The sequence below is a fragment of the Taudactylus pleione genome, unplaced genomic scaffold (assembly GCF_031769625.1).
Source record: "Taudactylus pleione unplaced genomic scaffold, aTauple2 ptg000034l, whole genome shotgun sequence".
Classification (NCBI taxonomy): domain Eukaryota; kingdom Metazoa; phylum Chordata; class Amphibia; order Anura; family Myobatrachidae; genus Taudactylus; species Taudactylus pleione.
The window spans coordinates 2,705,593-2,724,276 of NW_028284436.1; the positions used below are offsets into that span (position 1 = coordinate 2,705,593).

The 18,684-nt window shown below is 46.6% G+C and overlaps 1 protein-coding gene across 1 annotated transcript in view; it reads right to left on the reverse strand.

Annotated features, from left to right (window-relative positions):
- The window catches only part of ADAM12 (ADAM metallopeptidase domain 12), a 736,937-nt gene that overhangs the window by 339,817 nt on the left and 378,436 nt on the right, over positions 1 to 18,684 (reverse strand). The window contains exon 6 of the mRNA XM_088452195.1: positions 4,962 to 5,145. Coding sequence (XP_088308321.1) covers positions 4,962 to 5,145 — 184 coding nt within the window. The remainder of the gene's footprint in view (positions 1 to 4,961; positions 5,146 to 18,684) is intronic.

Below are 18,684 nucleotides of genomic sequence, written 5' to 3' on the forward strand. Positions count from 1 at the left end.
TCTTATTTCAAACTGACACAGATCTTAGGGGATGCAAAGAGCTCCTTGCCAGCAAGTTGTCAGCTCAACTGGCACATGACACGACAACATCTCCTGCTTCAGTTTCTCCTGCAAATGCTGATGCCTGGAAAAAAAAATTTACCTTTTCCGAGAGACAAACTGGGTGTGAAGATGTTGAGTCAACTCAGCGTACCAAAGTGAAATACCATTTTTACATCTGGTCAGGCTTAAAAGAATTGCCCACAATTACTGATACCTCTACCGTGATTCAATCTATTACACTAAGCATCAAAAGAATGGTTGAGGATTATTTTAATGACAATGGCCCTCATTCAGAGCCGTACGCTCTGAGCAGAGCGCACGCTCTGAATGAGGGCCGGCCTCCATTTTCATGGAGCGTCCTCCTGGACGCTCGTATAGCTGTGGGTCACCACCCACAGGCTATACGAGCGTGCATTGTGATGGTCGCGATGGTCGAGACCATCGCGACCATCGAATTTGCGAGCCGGAGCCTGCGGTTGAGGTTTTCAACCGCAAGCTCCGGAGTGATTTTGGCTCTATCAGAGCCAAAATCACTCCCACTGACATCACTAGTGATGTCAGTGGGCCGGCTTCTGACGGGAGGCGTTCCCGTGGGAACGCCCCCGTCAGGGAGGCACGCCCCCGGCACGCCCACCAAAGGGGGCGTGCTGTCAATCAACATTGACAGCACGCCCCCTTTGATCGGACACAACGAGCGAAGGACTTTCCTTCGCTCGTCACGTCTGGCGCATGCGCACGACGGAGCTCCCTCCGTCGTGCGCATGCTCAGTCCATAACATCGACCCACTTGCGAGCGGACAGCTGCTCGCGAGTGGGTCTGAATCAGGCCCAATGTACTAATTTGTACATTGTCATTAAAATAATCCAAAAAACATCCTGTGCATGCCACACATTCCTTTTTATTACTGGGAGGAAAAAAAAGGGTAATTTGGAGACGCTTGTACAAACTAGCTTTGGAGTACTTAAGCTGCCCACCCTCCAGTGTGTACTCGGAGGGCTCGATTCAATTGAACGCAAATTAAATAGCGCTGGGAGGGAGCTCCCGGAGCTATTCAATTCAGCATGCTGTTAATTTGGAGAATGCCCATTCTCTCGCCCCTCGCACCATAAACAGGGTGTTAGTTGCGAGAATGGGCATTCTCTGACTAAACTGCCCGGCGTGTTGAAGTTTCCACAGCGCTTAGGGCTGAAAACAGCATTGTGCCTGTACTTTTGTCAGATATCTGCTCGCACCCCTTGAGGGGTGTGAGAAGAAATCCTTAACAGCTCGCTGAATTGAATAGCACCGGGAGCTCCCTCCCGATGCTATTTAATTTGCGTTCAATTGAATCGAGCCCAGAAAGGGTGTTTAGCACAGCCGAGAACCTTGTCAGTTATCGGCGTAGGAGGCTACTTCCAAAAAAATTTGGAAATACTAATGTTCACAAAAATTAACTACAAATTCTATGAGGAAAACCTTTGCCACCAAATGCAACAAAGTACAGAAGCTTCTGTAACGGAAGATTTTAGTGGGGATGAGCTAATATTGTGTTAAGATGATGTTAACACTGATGAGGGTGAGGAGGATGAGGACGATAATGACATCTTCCCAGTGTATAGATGTTTAACAATGCTGCTAGCCTTAAGCCCATTGGTAGCTAGTTTTGTGGGGGCCCAAACAAACCAAGTACTTCAGCCACAAAAGTGTCAGTCCCTATATCATTGAACTGCTTGGTTTGTTAAACTGTGTGTCTTTGATATATACAACATAAGAGTGGGTGGGAGGGCCCTAGGACAATTCCATCTTACATCGCTTTTCTTTTCATTATAGGCTTTTTGAGGGCATTGGTTAAGGTATTTTTTGCATAGACAGACAATTTTATTTGTTATTGCTCTCACATTACTAGTTTGTAACACATTTTTAACCAGAAATGATGAGATGTCTCGCAAAATATACAAAATTACCGGAATTATGGAGCATGTTTAGAATTAATGGGTAATATGAAGAAGAAGGTACAAAGCAACATCGCATTTTTATTAATCAATCAATGAATTAGTCTATCAATTAATTAATCGAGCAATCGTTTTCCTCTCTACCACTACATACATACTCCACATCTATTTTCTTGTATACTGCCCTCATGGCTCTGAGCTACAGTAGTTCCCCTCATACTCAGACTCTCTGGTGTACTTCATAAATGTACTACAGGGGTGTGTTACCCAATTAGGCATGAGGGGATGTAGTATGGCCAGCTTCTCTTGCACCCTTGTCAGGAATTCTCGGCTATTAACATTGAATTCTTATATTACCTTTTATCTTCACAGTTGTTGCAAAACAGCTCTCGCAAGTTTAATTTTTTTTTATTAGTCAAATCGATCAATCAATCTTTTATTTTTCTTCCACTACATACACACTCCACCTCCATTTCCCTGTACTGCCCTTAGGCCTCTGATCTAGTTCTTGATTAATGAAAAACATTCTTTCTATGGGGTCGTCTAGTTGATTAAAATTCTATCCTTTCTACTACTGCTGTGCCGCAATGTTTCATAGATGTGCTATATTCTTTTAAACTGCTGTGTGTTTGTGCAGCTGCTCTGTTGCTTGATTTAGCCAGTCAGCCTTTGGCCAATATTGCTGAACAATATTGTGAGCTGTGAGGTTGTGAAAATTGACTTGAAATTACTGTAAATTAATGTTATTGAGGTTATTAATACTGTAGGAACAAAAACAAGCCCAAATTATATGACATTAGCTGTTTTATCAATTTAAAAAAAAAAATCCAGATCCAAAACACAATGATGAATTAGAACCAAAACACGTGGGTCCGGGCACATCTCTACTTCTAACTATAACTTAAGCTGATATTTCTCCATCGGTTTGGTCAGAATTTACAAATAACCCTGTTATTATTCCAATAGGAAAAAATTAGATTTTGATCCAATTGTAGTGTCTATTAATGTTGCTGGGTCAACCGATGGTATTGTCCCCTTTCCCATTCAGGAGTTAATGATATAAGCAAATCCAACTACTGTAGATAGGCCTTTGTAGTCAGTTTTTATCAACGCCTAATGACGGCCATAATCTTGAATTAAGAGGCCGATTTATTAACAAGTGGCGATAACGACTATTTACTATTGCCGCATGTCATAGTCATTGCTTCTCGCTGCAATTTAGGAATAAAATCTCACCAAGGTAACATATTGATACTCAGCTGGAAGGGGTCAGTTCAATTCAGAGTGATGTTGGGTCCTGATGTTATTGCCGATATTTATTGTAGCATGTACCCCTATGGGGTGCTAGGTAAAACGAGCAATGTTGCAACGTTCTGGCATTCCAAAAGCTCTCACTGCACATTGCCAACATCACTCCGAATTTAATTTTCCCCTAAATAGCACTTCAACCTCCCTTACCAATATATTATAAAGTTGAGGGGAGGACATATATCCTTTCTATAACATACTTTACCTGGACTCTACAGCTTTTTTTCGTAAGCTGCGACGAGTGCCTGTTTTTTTTTGCGCGCTGTCTTTACTCTATTGTCACTAAAACAAGCAGAAAGGATTGTTCTGCACCCGTGCAATATGCAGTGGCTCCGAGAGAGGGGGGGGGACTGGGTACTAATTACCTGGGCCTGAAGGAATGGCCTGGTGGGGGCGTGGATCTGCGCTTGCCACCTCCCTCCCTTATCTGTCATTGGCTTCTGCCTGTCAGTGTCTCTCCAGCATCGCACATGTTGCTGTGTGCTGGGCTGCGGTGGGTGCAGGGAGGGCTGAGCAGCAACATCAGTCTCCTCTGGCTGTGTGTGGGGAGGGAGGAGTGATCACACTGAACACGCCCCCTTAATCTGCTCCTGACTGAGGGGCATAACCGCACCCCCCTGTGGATTGCGCGGCAAATACTAATTTATTTTTTATTTTTTGTAAGGAGGTGTGGCCACACCTCCCAAGTACCCAGGCCCGGCACCACTCTCCGCGGCCCTGGCAATATGCACAAAGGGCCTGATTCAGAGCCGGATGCTCTGACCAGAGCGCTCGCTCTGAATCAGGGCCCTCCTCCATGAAAATGGAGCGGCCTCTTGGCCGCACGCATAGCTGTGGGTGACCACCCACAGCATATGCGAGCGGCCAAAAAGATAGTCACGATGGTCTTGACCATCGCGACCATCGGACTTGCGACGGAGACCCTGCGGTAGAGTCTCGCTGCCACAAGCCCTGGAGTGATTTTGGCTCTATCAGAGCCAAAATCACTCCCACTGACATCACTAGTGATGTCAGTGGGGCCGGCTTCAGATGGTAGGCGTTCCCATGGGAACGCCTCCGTCTGGCCGCCACGCCCCCGGCACGCCCACCAAAGGGGGCGTGCTGTCAATCAACATCGACAGCACGCCCCCTTTGGTGTGAGACCCGGAGCGATGGAAAGCCCGTTGCTCCCCGGGTCTCGCGCATGCGCACGACGGAGCTCCCTCTGTCGTGCGCATGCGCAGTGGGGAACATTGACCCACTTGCGAGCATACTGCCACTCGCGAGTGGGTCTGAATGACCCCCAATGTGTATTGCAATTATTTGTAATGTTAATTTGTAAGATATAAGTGAGGGACTACTGTATATCGCACTACTAATCTTACAGTGATATGTATGAATATACTTTACAGTGTATCTCATTCTTCAAACAAAAAAGGACAGCTCCCAAATCTTTACACGTTTTACCAATCTCATCCAGAACATTTTAAGTTATGTACAGAATTCTTGTCCTCCCTTGTTGTATCCCGTTATACCATATCCTAGTGTCTGTGCATCAATCAGGTTATGTAACAAACAAGACTGAAGAGCTAGCACTGATTCCAGGCATTTGGGCAACCTCCTGCAAACATAATGCGCATCCAGTAATTGTACAGAACACGACATATTTGTCTGTGACATACCCATGGTGTATTGCTTACCCTTTGTAAATAATCTTCAGAGAATTGTAAAGTGTCATTCAGTGAAACGCCTGCGAGGTTAAAATGTTGGCGACAGGATCCCGGAGCCAGTTTTAGATGTTCAGCTTTGTAAAAGAGGTGGCTGCTTGTAGAATCAGCCTGTGGCTCTAGGACATATGCTCGGTTTTCAAGTGTAATTAATCCCCTGAAAATAAATAAACAATGCGGTTACTGCAGAATGTATTTAAATATTCATATACAGTGCTCTGTATATCCATGGCCACATGCCTGGATATAAGATAGTTTAGTAATAAATATAAACATACCTATAGTGTAAGTACACATGCAACTGTTGTATTATGCATAAAGTACTGCAGAAGAGGGACTGTTCCATTTCATACAGGGGCGTTTCTAGAGAGGAGGGGGCCCGTGTGCAGTCTCCGACACGGGCCGCCTCCTCTCTCTCCGGCGGCCGGCAGCGCACTGAGCTGGCCGGAGTTATAGACCTTGGGCACTAGAGTGTGCCCAGAGTCTATAGAGTATGCGCAGATCATCAGGACAATGGCCGCGGCGGCCATTTTCCAGTCGTTTTTACAGCGCCGGACCCCCGCCGACGTGGGACTCCAAAGAGGTAAGTATGCTATGGGTGCAGGGTGTGCGGTGCGGGGCCCCCCTGCACCCATTATAGATACGCCCCTTATTTCATATACTGTAGGAGTCACAGGAGGAGATGTATCAAACCGTCTAAAGAGGACAGAAGGAGAAGTTCCTCATAACAACCAATCAGCTTCTAGATATCATTTTATAGAATATACGTGATAAATAGTAGCTAGAAGCTGATAGGTTGCTAATGGGTTACATCTCTACTTGCACTCTTTGGAAAGTTTGATACATCTCCCCCACCATTAGGATAGATGCACAGATCTACCTTCGCTTCACAGCAATAGATGGGGAGCTCTGGTGCACAAACACTATTTCTGTAGACCAGGGGCTGGGCAGAATATGACCAAGCCCCATAATAAAATTTGAGTAAGGGCCCAGGAATGACATTCAGTAGCGCATATGGTGGACTCTTCTGAGTATGCACGATCTGATAAGCTCTTTAGAGAGCCTAGACGGGGCCTTAGGGGGCCTCTGAGGTGAGGGTAACTCAGCTACCGGGACCTCACCTCAGTGTGCGGTGCAGGAGATAGAGGGTAAATACTTTTACTGTTTATTTGTTCCCTGAAGACAGTAATGAATACAGAAACTTTAAGAGCTACAGTATTCCTGTTAGAAGATTTATGCTGTTTGTATCCAAATGCAAATGTATCCAAATGCACCCAAATGCACCTGTCAGTGTCTCTCCAGCACCGCACTGTGATGTTCTGGGTTGTTTGTGGACCCGGGGTGGTAGCAGGAGCGAACACAGAAGCAGATTTGAAAATAAAACTAGGATTTTTAATAAGTGCTTGAGTAAACATATAATGGCAGTAAATAAAAGTCCAGGAATATATAAATGTGCACAAGAGTTCTGTGGTGGGAGTAGAAGGGTTAATGTCCAAGTAGAAATAATTAGAGCTGTCCAGGTGTGCAGGTAGTGAAACTGAAAATAATCAAGCCAGGTTTGCAGGTAGTGAACTGAAAATAATCAAGCCAGGTTTGCAGGTAGTGAACAGAAGCGCAGGATGTCAGCAGGCTCAGGCACTCAGGTATGGGCAAGGGTGATGGAGGAAGCGGGGTAGTCCAGTGGGAGCTAGGAGCTGACAGGCAGACTGGCAGACAGCGAATTCACAGGAACAGGTAAGCACAGAGAACTCCCTCTCAGCTAGGCTGAGATACACATTGCACTGGCAAAGAAGGAAGGCACTGACCCTTCCTAAATACCCCATGCCGTGCTGTTACTGGCTGGAGGGAACATGTGACTCACCAGGATTGGCCAGCCGCATCACATGGCCAGAAGGCAAGATGGCGGCGCCCATGCCAAACGGAATGGAGACGCCGCCAGGCCTTACCAGCGCAGAGTGACAACAGGCCCGCACAACAACGCGCGCAGCCAAAGCCCCCCGCCAGACCCCAGCTCCACCACCAGACAGCCCGCGCCACAATGACCTCACAGGTAACACTCGCCTAGCGCCATGCTGAAATACCCTGGCCATGACAGTACCCCCCCCTTTTGGGGTGGCCTCAGGGCACTCACCAGGCTTCTCCGGATGGCAGAATGGAATCTCCTGATGAGCGTGGGAGCGTGGACATCACGAGCATCGGTCCAGCAACGTTCCTCTGGACCGTAACCTTTCCAGTCCAGCAAATACTGTAGATGACCTCTGCGTAGACGAGAGTCCAAGATCTGGGCGACCTCAAACTCAACTCCTCTCTCCGTCTGGACTCGAGGAGAAGCAGGTAGAGCACTAAAGAATTTATTCAGGACCAGGGGCTTCAATAAGGAGATATGGAAGGAATTAGGGATTTTTAGGTATGTAGACGATAGGCCACTGGATTAATGACTTCTGTTATGGAGAAGGGACCGATGAAGCGTGGTGCAAATTTCATAGAAGGAACCCTCAAACGAAGATTCCGGGTGGACAACCAGACCTGGCTTCCAACTTGCATGCGTGGAACTATTCTACGCTTCTTATCGGCCTGGGTCTTATAGCGAGAGGATGCCTTCAACAAATTAGACCGTACTTGAGTCCAGATGGCAGCAAAATTCCGCACCATGTCCTCCACGGCCGGAACATCGAAAACAGGCAGGCTTCGGAATTCGGGAACACGAGGATGAAGGCCATATACAACATGAAATGGCGTTTGGTTAGTTGACGAGTGGTAGGAAGCATTATGTGCAAACTCAGCCCACGGCAGCAAGGCAGCCCAATTGTCCTGGGAAGATGACATAAAAATTCTTAAGAAAGTCTCTAGATCTTGATTAACTCTCTCGGTGGAGCCGTTGCTTTGTGGATGGTAGGCCGTGGAAAAGTTTAACTTCACTTGAAGAACAGAACACAAAGCCCTCCAGAATTTTGCAGTAAACTGCACACCACGGTCAGAGACAATTTCAGCAGGAAGGCCGTGTAGACTAAATATGTGTTGGACAAACAACTGTGCCAGGTCAGGGGCAGAAGGTAACTTCTTCAACGGTATATAGTGGACCATCTTAGAAAATCGGTCTATTACAACCCAGATAGTGTTGAAACCTTGAGAGACTGGCAGGTCTGTGACGAAATCCATGGAGAGATGCATCCATGGACGTGATGGAGTAGGTAATGGAAGCAATTCCCCAGCTGGAGCTTGTCGTGATGATTTATGCTGGGCACAGGAGGAGCAGGAAGAGATAAACTCCATTATGTCTGCCTTCATAGAAGGCCACCAATAGTGTCTTTTCAGGAACTCCAAGGTCTTCCGAGTGCCTGAATGCCCTGCGAAGCGAGAGGAATGTGCCCAAGTGAGAAGCTGCTTCCTTAATTCCGGGGCCACAAATGATTTTCCCATAGGAGGCTGAAGTTGTAATGCGGCAAAAACTCTTGATTCCAAGACAGGGGTATTGCTTTGATTTTCAGATTGATCATCACAGAGGAGAGATCTCGATAGGGCATCAGCCTTCTGATTAAGTGCTCCAGACCGAAAGGTCAGGGTGAACTGAAACCTGGCAAAGAATATTGCCCAGCGGGCCAAACGAGGACTCACACATTGGAGGTTTTTGAGAAATAGGAGATTTCTATGGTCCGTAAATACAGTAAATGGAAACTTGGCGCCTTCTAGCAAATATCTCCATTCTTTCAACGCCAACTTTACAGCTAGTAGTTCTTGCTCACCTATGGCGTAGTTCCTTTCGGCAGGTGAGAATTTTTTAGAAAAGAACCCACATGGATGGACTCGGTTGTCCTCATAACGTTGAGACAAGACTGCTCCCACAGCTTCAGATGATGCATCTACTTCCAACAAAAAAGGCCTGTCCAGATCTGGTTGTCGAAGAACTGGTGCTGAGATGAAGGCCTGTTTTAGAAGATGAAAGGCAGACTCTGCCTCAGGTGACCATTGGGCAGGATTAGCACCTTTGCGGGTCAAGGCTGTAATGGGAGCCAGCAGTGTAGAAAATCCCTTAATGAAGCATCTATAATAATTGACGAAGCCCAACAATCTCTGGATGGCCTTCAGTGTCTGAGGTCGGGTCCAATCCAGAATTGCTTGTACCTTCTTGGGGTCCATTTCTAAACTGGAGCCAGATATTACATAGCCAAGAAAAGGTACACTGGGCACTCCAAAGACGCACTTCTCCAGTTTGCAGTAAAGGTAGTTTTCTCTCAAACGGGTCAGGACTTCTTTAACATGTTCTTGATGTTTAGCCACAGAGGGTGAAAAAATCAGTATGTCATCCAGATAGACAACAACCGAAACATATAACAGATACCGGAAAATGTCATTAACGAAACTTTGAAAGACAGCAGGGGCGTTACACAATCCAAAAGGCATTACTAAATACTCGAAATGTCCATCTCTGGTATTAAAAGCGGTCTTCCATTCATCGCCAGCTCGGATACGAATGAGGTTGTAAGCCCCTCTTAGATCTAATTTAGAAAAAATGACAGAGCCCTTGACCCTATCAAACAACTCAGTAATCAGGGGAAGAGGGTATCAATTTTTTACAGTAATGTCATTAAGGCCTCGATAATCGATACATGGTCTTAGACCACCGTCCTTCTTGCCAACGAACAAAAACCCAGCTCCGGCAGGTGAAGTAGAGGGGCGGATGAACCCCTTTGCCAGGTTGTCCCGGATGTACTCGGTCATGGCTTGAGTCTCAGGCAAGGACAGCGGATAGGTACGACCACGAGGTGGCATCTTATCAGGTATCAATTTGATTGGACAGTCCCATTCCCTATGAGGGGGTAAGATATTTGCTTGTTGTTCAGAGAAAACGTTGGCGAACATCTGATATTCCTTGGGAATGGAAGAAGAAACTAATGAAACTGTCTTTCTCACAGGTCGAATTTTTGGAAGACAGGATTTCTGACAGTCCATACCCCATGACAGAATCTGCATAGAACTCCAATCAATCCTGGGATTATGTTTACGTAACCAGGGTAGACCAAGAACAATTTCTTGAGAGGCCTCTGATATCACCAGGAATTTTAAGGACTCAGAATGAAGTGCCCCAATTCGGACCAATACAGGTTGAGTCTCTTTGGTGACTATCCCGTTAGTCAGAGGGCGTCCGTCTATCGAGGTCAGAGAGATAGCATGGTTGAGAGACAAACAAGGTATCTGAAATTTATCTATGAAACTAGACGTTATGAAATTTCCGGCTGCTCCTGAGTCGATTAGAGCAGTAGCAAAGACAGGTTTGGGTTTAAGATCCAAGGCTAGGGTAATCGTGAAATCTTTAATTTTTGGAGACGGGTTCATAACTCCTAACTTGATGTCTCCAGGGTCAGTTAGGATTTGGCATTTCCCGGTTTACGGGGGCAGGAGATCAGCAGGTGACCAGACTCTCCGCAGTACAGACAGAGGTTCTTTTGCATTCTTCTCTGACGTTCTTCTTTGGAGAGGTGTGTATGATTCACCTGCATAGGCTCCTCTTCAGTAGGAGAAGGAATGGGACGGGTAGAAATGGAGGGGGTAAATGACCTTTGCCGGTCAGTTCTGTTTTTTTCAGCCTGACGTTCCCTGAAGCGTAGGTCAACTTTGATACACAATGAAATCATGTCGTTCAGATTAGTAGGAAGCTCTCGAGTGACTAGATCATCCTTTAGTCGGTCTGACAACCCATGCCAGAAGGCCGAGGTGAGGGCTTCCTCATTCCATTTGAGCTCTGATGCTAAAATTTGAAATTGCACGGCATATTGACTGACAGGACGGACCCCTTGTCTCAGTGTCATGATGTTTGATGATGCTGATACAGTACGCCCAGGTTCATCGAAAATCCTCCTGAAGGATGACACAAAGCCTGCATAATTATCCAGCAGTGGATCTGAGCGCTCCCAGAGTGGGGAAGCCCATTCCAATTCCTGGCCAAATAACAGAGAGACTATATAAGCCACTTTAGTTCTTGCAGTTGGAAAGTTGTCAGGCTGCAGGGTAAAATGTATGTCACACTGATTTAGGAATCCTCGGCAGAGTTTAGGATTGCCGTCAAATTTATTTGGTAAAGGAAGATGTAAGCGGGGAGATGATCTGCCTCCTGTATTCCCAGACGCTGATGCGGATGTAGATGCTGGTACTTCAGGGGTAGAAAAGGAAGTTTGCAAACTATCCTGTCGCTTGGACATCTCTTGCAGAAATTGAGCCATCTGATGCTGCATGTTTTCCAGATTTTCTAAACGACCAGAAATGCACCGAAACAAATCCACTCCTGACTCCTGATCCGTGGCCGGCTCCATGGGGCCAGTGCAAACTGTGATGTTCTGGGTTGTTTGTGGACCCGGGGTGGTAGCAGGAGCGAACACAGAAGCAGATTTGAAAATAAAACTAGGATTTTTAATAAGTGCTTGAGTAGACATATAATGGCAGTAAATAAAAGTCCAGGAATATATAAATGTGCACAAGAGTTCTGTGGTGGGAGTAGAAGGGTTAATGTCCAAGTAGAAATAATTAGAGCTGTCCAGGTGTGCAGGTAGTGAAACTGAAAATAATCAAGCCAGGTATGCAGGTAGTGAACTGAAAATAATCAAGCCAGGTTTGCAGGTAGTGAACAGAAGCGCAGGATGTCAGCAGGCTCAGGCACTCAGGTATGGGCAAGGGTGATGGAGGAAGCGGGGTAGTCCAGTGGGAGCTAGGAGCTGACAGGCAGACTGGCAGACAGCGAATTCACAGGAACAGGTAAGCACAGAGAACTCCCTCTCAGCTAGGCTGAGATACACGTTGCACTGGCAAAGAAGGAAGGCACTGACCCTTCCTAAATACCCCATGCCGTGCTGTTACTGGCCGGAGGGAACATGTGACTCACCAGGATTGGCCAGCCGCATCACATAGCCAGAAGGCAAGATGGCGGCGCCCATGCCAAACGGAATGGAGACGCCGCCAGGCCTTACCAGCGCAGAGTGACAACAGGCCCGCACAACAACGCGCGCAGCCAAAGCCCCCCGCCAGACCCCAGCTCCGCCACCAGACAGCCCGCGCCACAATGACCTCACAGGTAACACTCGCCTAGCGCCATGCTGAAATACCCTGGCCGTGACACGCACATGTTGCTGTGTGCTGGGCTGCGGTGGGTGCAGGGAGGGCTGAGCAGCAACATCAGTCTCCTCTGGCTGTGTGTGGGGAGGGAGGAGTGATCACACTGAACACGCCCCCTTAATCTGCTCCTGACTGAGGGGCATAACCATGTCCCCCTGTGGATTATGTGCCAAATACTAATTTATTTTTTATTTTTTTGTAAGGATGTTTGGCCACACCTCCCAAGTACCCAGGCCCGGCACCACTCTCCGCGGCCCTGGCAATATGCACAATGTGTATTGCAATTATTTGTAATGTTAATTTGTAAGATATAAGTGAGAGACTACAGTATATCGCACTACTAATCTTACAGTGATACGTAGGAATATACTTTGCAGTGTATCTCATTCTTCCAAGATACATACATACATACATTGTCTCAATATCAGGGTAAGGGTACTATCTCCTGGGGTAAATGGTTGTTCTTGTCATGCAGTAGGCAAGCAGTAGTACACTAGTCCAGGGCCTTGGTACAAGTATCCTGGGCTAGTTTTATTATCAGCACAAAAATAAACATAAAAGTAAATCCTGGCCTGTTGTCTCTAAGTAAACAAAATGATTTCCTCTCTCAGAATGGAAGGACCTAAAGTCCCTCTAACAAAACAGAAGTCTTAGCACAGCACTTACATTCAGTCATCACAGTGTCTCTCAGCATTAAACTGACCTGTTCCCCAGGCAATGAGAGACTAATGCTGGGTACACACCTGGCGATATATCGCTCCTTCCATTGACAAGTGATATATCACGAGTGGATCGGCAGGTGTGTACACCTGATATGTTTGCGTATGATGTCATTCCCGGACATATCAGGTCAGCCCTGCAGCACAGCCGATGCTGATATATCTGAAAGCCAATGGCATATCTATAATGGGTGCAGGGTGTGCGGTGCACAGGGTTCCCTGTGTCCAGGGGGGCCCACACCACACACCCTGCACCCATATATAGTTATACTTACCTGTCCGCAGTCTCCAGAGTGGGCCGGCGCTTCAGAGCAGCAAAAATCACAGGGAAAATGGTCGGCGGTCATTTTCCCGGTAACTTGCACATGCGCAGTAGAGATTTCCCTGGGAATAACACGCAGGCGCCATTTTCCCAGACACCTGCGCATGAGCAGTAGATTCTGGCACCAAGCCAGAATCTACTGCACTGCCAGAGAGGAGGGGGCCGCACATAGGCCCTCTGCTCTCTTAAAACGCCCCTGGTGCATCTGCATGTGTGTAAGGGAGACCTGCTGCCTGCCCGTACATTTATCAGCATCTAGCAGATGGTCTGGCAGTCATGGCTGCTAATCAGCTAAAAACCTGGGGCATATACATCTCCCCTTGACAACCTTTCCAGTGTTGTTGTCTCTATATATACATTTTACACTTATTTATTAATTTTACAAGTGTGACTGGAAGGAATTCCAGTATCTCAGCACACATGTAGATTGGGTCATGCATAGTCAGATCCTCTTACCAATGCCAACCAGTATTGTTCAGCTGCTCTGGAGATATTTACTTGCTAATTTGCAGTAGTCTAAGATTTTGCAACATTGTGTATTGAACCTACAATAGCTACTTTCAAGATACATATGATTGTTCTTGTGGGAGCAAAGTAAATGTGTTTTGATACAGTATGCAACAATTTCCAGTAAATTTACATTAGATTTACTGGGTACAACATAGCTCTGCCAGGTATAACATCCACATTTGAATAATTTCAAAACCTCATAAGGAGTTTCATTTTATTACACTCAACGATCTATCGGTGCAAGAATTGATGCCATTAATACATTATACGCCATTTGCTACGGTGTCAGCGGAGGACAGACAATATTCTATAATTGGCACTCACACTATTATCGGTGTCGCCCAGTGTGGGCGCATCATACTATTAAACCAGTAACTGTAGTTATTGGACAATACTAAATTGTTAATAAAGGAGTTTAATTTTATTATATCATTTACTAGTGTAGACAGTAAATTTGTTCTTAATAGTTTAATTACTGTTTTTTTTACCATATAACTTCACGACTAATTTAAATCTCTGACTTTGAGTTTTAAATATATAACAATAGAAAATGTATGTTTTAATGTGTACTACTATATGATTGCCCCACAAGCGAATACTATTCCTTCTTTTGTATAACTAGCAGTGATAACTAATTTTTTTGTTCACTTTTGTGTCCCAGGGCCTGATTCAGACCCGCTCGCTAGATGCGGCCGCTGGCTCCCAGCGTATGGTAATTCAGCTAAGTGACGTCAAGGCAGCCGCTCGCACAGCAAGGTATAAGCACGCCCACTATGCCTTGGCGAGCGATCACTTTGTGTTTATAGATGCCCACCAGCCTGTCTTTAGCCGCCCACTAGCGTATGTCATCTCCAGGAAGTATATACAACCATCGGTACATCGGGAACCATCGGATCAGACCGCAGCGCTTACGGTTGACTGTACCCTACCACAAGCACTGCGAGCAGCTCAGTGTAAAAATCTACCAAGTGACGTGTACTATGACGCTGAGTATTAATTATACACGCCTCAGAAATGGCGTGAAAACACTCTGGCACGCCTGTGTCCGCAACTCCACTCCCCCGTTACTACTGCCCTGCCCCTGTTACCACCCACGAACAGCCTCTCCTGTTACTCATTCCACTGGGCTGTCTTTGCAGGGCGAGCGAACACATTCTGATCGCTCAAACTAGTTTGCGCACGCGCACTGCGAACTTCACGCATACGCACATTAGCGAACATCATCTGGAATGAGCGGCCGCTTGCTAGCGAGCGGGTCTGAATCAACTCCCCAGTTCGAACTGAGGGCCTGATTCAGCAAGGAACACACGGATGCAGATGCACGCACCCGTCCACTGCGAGAATATGCTAATCAATGCATACGCACGGAGACCCCAGCACAAGATGCAGACGCCCAGCCCCATATTAGGCCGCCCATCTCCCTTGATCAGCACGCAAGATAGCGTAAACATCGGTAACATCAAGAACCATTCGACCCATACGCACAATAGTGGTCGACCTGACCTGCCGCAGGATTTTGGCTGCTTCCTGTGTACAGCTTATGGTATGGCTGCATATGCCGCCGCACTGCCGTAATTATGCACGCCTCTATAACGGCGTTATAACGCCTGCGTTCACCTGACCACTCCTCATCACCACCCCCAAATGGCACTTCCTGTCAATCAATGTCTGACGGGTCTGCGGACACACTGCATGTAGTCTGCGGACCATAACCCAATCGCACTGGCTGGTTCGCGCACGTGCAGTGCAATGCATATGAATGCGCAGAGCAAAAACATCGACCAAGTGCGTGTGCTCTCTCCTTTGCGTTCCTTCCTGAATCAAACCCAGAGTCCTGGTTCGGATCTGTTGCTGGTTCGGAACTTGGATTTAAAAAACAAACTCGGGTTTTGGATTCGGACATTTAGCAATTTGTATCCAAATCCAAAAGTAATACACGAAGATGAATCCAGATCCAAAACTAAAACCAAAACATGGGTGACCGCGCACATCTTCAATGTGTATGCAAATGCGATGCAAAAATATGCAAATGTCGCAGCCAGCGGCAGCTGTATGGAGACGCCTACCTGCAGCTTTGCCAATCCAAATATCTAAGAAAAATGTTGCAGCATCTGCGTACAAAGACGCAGCCACGGTCGCAGTTCATTTGATTATTGCAGATCTCAGTGCGTCTATGATGACGCAGAATTGCTGTGGGAATTGAGACGCTGGAGCCATATTCCCTGCGTATGGACTTGCAATCGCAGGGTGAGACAAGCCCCCGAAACAGCCGCGAGACGCCTGCGTTCCTTACTCCCCCAAACACTGCCTGACTGCCAATCACACTGTGAATAAATAGTTGCTGTGAGCGACTTCGGTACTGTATCTTGATGCATGCGCAAATGGCTGATAATCGCTCTACTGTGTAAACAGCGACATAACGTACAACTCTGAATGAGGCCCAAAGTTTGAAACGTTAGAAACGTCCTGGTCGCCGCCCCCCAAACGCTGCAGCATGTCAATCATCCTGCTGCTAAGGGGGGACTGCGAGCGATTATGTACAAATCTGAATCAGGCCCTTGAACGTCAAGAACAAAAGTACTGGCATAACAGAGAGGCATGTAGGGGCTGATGCAGAGGTGGCAGCAGGCACAGCCGCAGCTGGTTCTATTGGCGGCTGCCCATCTGTGACTTTATGCAAATGCTGTTACATAGTCCATCCCTGGCGCACACCCGTTTGGCCGAATGTGCAGGGTCTGAGAGGCCCAGTGTTGCGTCCATACACGCTGTAGTGCCAATTGGTGCTTCCTTAGATGCCACCATCAAAGGTTGTGCCAACCCTACGGCAGGTGCAGTTTCTCTGTGCGAGCGTCTGTGTACACAACCACCTTCGCCAACACGCCTGCGACACTCTCACAACACGCCCATAAGACAGACCATCTCCGTGTGTGCGCTAAGACACCTCCCTGTCACCCAGGAACGCCCATCACTTTCCCCAGACATCTCCGATAATGTGCCTCTCAATCTCAACCGCACAATCTGTGCCGTAAGAGTCTGTAGGATCTTCTGCGCACGGGCAGTAGCTGGAAATCGCTTAACATCAGCATTGGTTGTGCCTGTAATGTTTTACTTTGTAGGACAATCCCATTTAAAGATGAGCTACAGTATAAACATCGCAGAGAATTAGACTCTTGTTAGAAGACATATAGGGGTTTATTCAATTAGGGGAGATGCCGGCGATGTGCTATACTGGAACGGCACAGTATTAGGGGTACATTGCCACTCTTTGCTCAGGAAAATTGGTGATGTAGAGGGTAGAGTAATGGACAATCAGAGGGTGTAAAGGGCACTGTAATGGGCAAAGTTGTACCCGTTACAGTGAACTGTTCCCATTACATTGAAATGACCCCATACATTGAACTGACCCCATACAGTAACATAACATAACAGTGTCATATAATACTGGGGAACTCCACCAAATATCAGATTTGGAGTTTTGTCATTTTTTTTCTAGTATTCTCACTTTTTATAGGAAAGTGTCATAACAGGCTCCCAACCCCCCATTCGCTTCAATATGCAGTGGGGAATAGGACCAATGATTGGTAGGTATCATATCATCATGCCCCACCCATTCCTGAGTGATGACGCAGTTTGCTTCACCAGCTGGCTAGTCTGATGACATGAATCACGTACTCAAGGCTGAAACTAGGGGCGTGCAAGTGGTGCCGCCACTCAGGACAAAGGGCCCTGGAATGGGTATGCGTCATAATCCCGACCGAGGGGATTCTGGCACATCCCGACCGCTGGAATCCCGAAGGTAAGTAAGCGGGTTAGGGGGAGGGTTAGGGTTAGGCCTGGGGTTAGGGGGAGGGTTAATGGTTAATGTTAGACACTAAGGGGGGAGGGTTAGGTTTAGGGTGCAGGGAGGGGGAGGTTAGGTTTTGGCACTAGTGTGTAAATTAGGTTTAGGCACCGGGGAGGGTTAGGATACCAACCAACAGGTGTCGGTATCCTAATCCAGTATGCCGCTGGGATCGCAAGCGCCGGCATCCCATACCCAACCCCTGGAATGGCACCCTGCAGCCAGTAAAGTAGATGTCCTGCTTGTTCAAAGGACGCTTCAGGCATTCACCTTCCAGTCTGTAGAGCCTGTCGATCCAGGCAGTACGTGGCCCTGCCCCCTTGCCGTGATGTCATGATGTCACATGTTCAGGGGTGGGGCCTGTACAGGCAGAAAATCACCCTGTTACAGCTCTGGATACAGAACAGCAGACAAGGGACAATCATAAAAACAGTAGAGTGAAAAATAGTCTAGTTGTGTAGCAGAAAATAAACTCTGCCTGGTGGATATATAGGTCTTGATGAAACACACAGACAAGTAAGACAATTTGTTACACAGTGCAGATACTGTACACAGTTGTCTGAATTTGAAACTTGCATTGAACACCACTTATTCAATAAAACTGGAGCTGAGCAGAGATGCTGGTAGCTGATGTACAGTATGTCAAAGCCTATTCTGTAGCCTATTCTCTAGTTATCATATAAAAAGTTTGTAAGATGTTTTGCAAAGTTGTTGATTTTGAAAAGAACATCCCTTACTTACTACTGTGCAAACTTCTGCCTAATGATGGATTACTGAGGTTCACAAACCAGCGAAGAAACACAGAACAATGGAGTCAAATGTCAGCGCAAGGATAATAAACTAATAAGCTCATCCGTCTATATTTGGGTGATTTTGCTTTATAAAGCAGAGAGGCTGAGATAACAATATATTAACACTGAGGACAGGATTACAGCTCCGCGCGGTGCCAGATGTTCAAAAGATGCAAAATGTGAAGTGGAGGGAAAAAAAGGAAAATCTGCTTGGAGCCATTTTCAAAAGGTAGCACTTTAATGCCAATTTTTGATAATTACAGTGATTAATCCATCACCGAGAGCAAATGCTGCAGTAATTATTGCATATTGAGGTCATTGTTTGTTAAATAATTGTATAATTAAGTTTAGAATGAAAATCAACACATTTACTAACTTTGAAGCATAAATTGGTTAATTGCACAGCGCA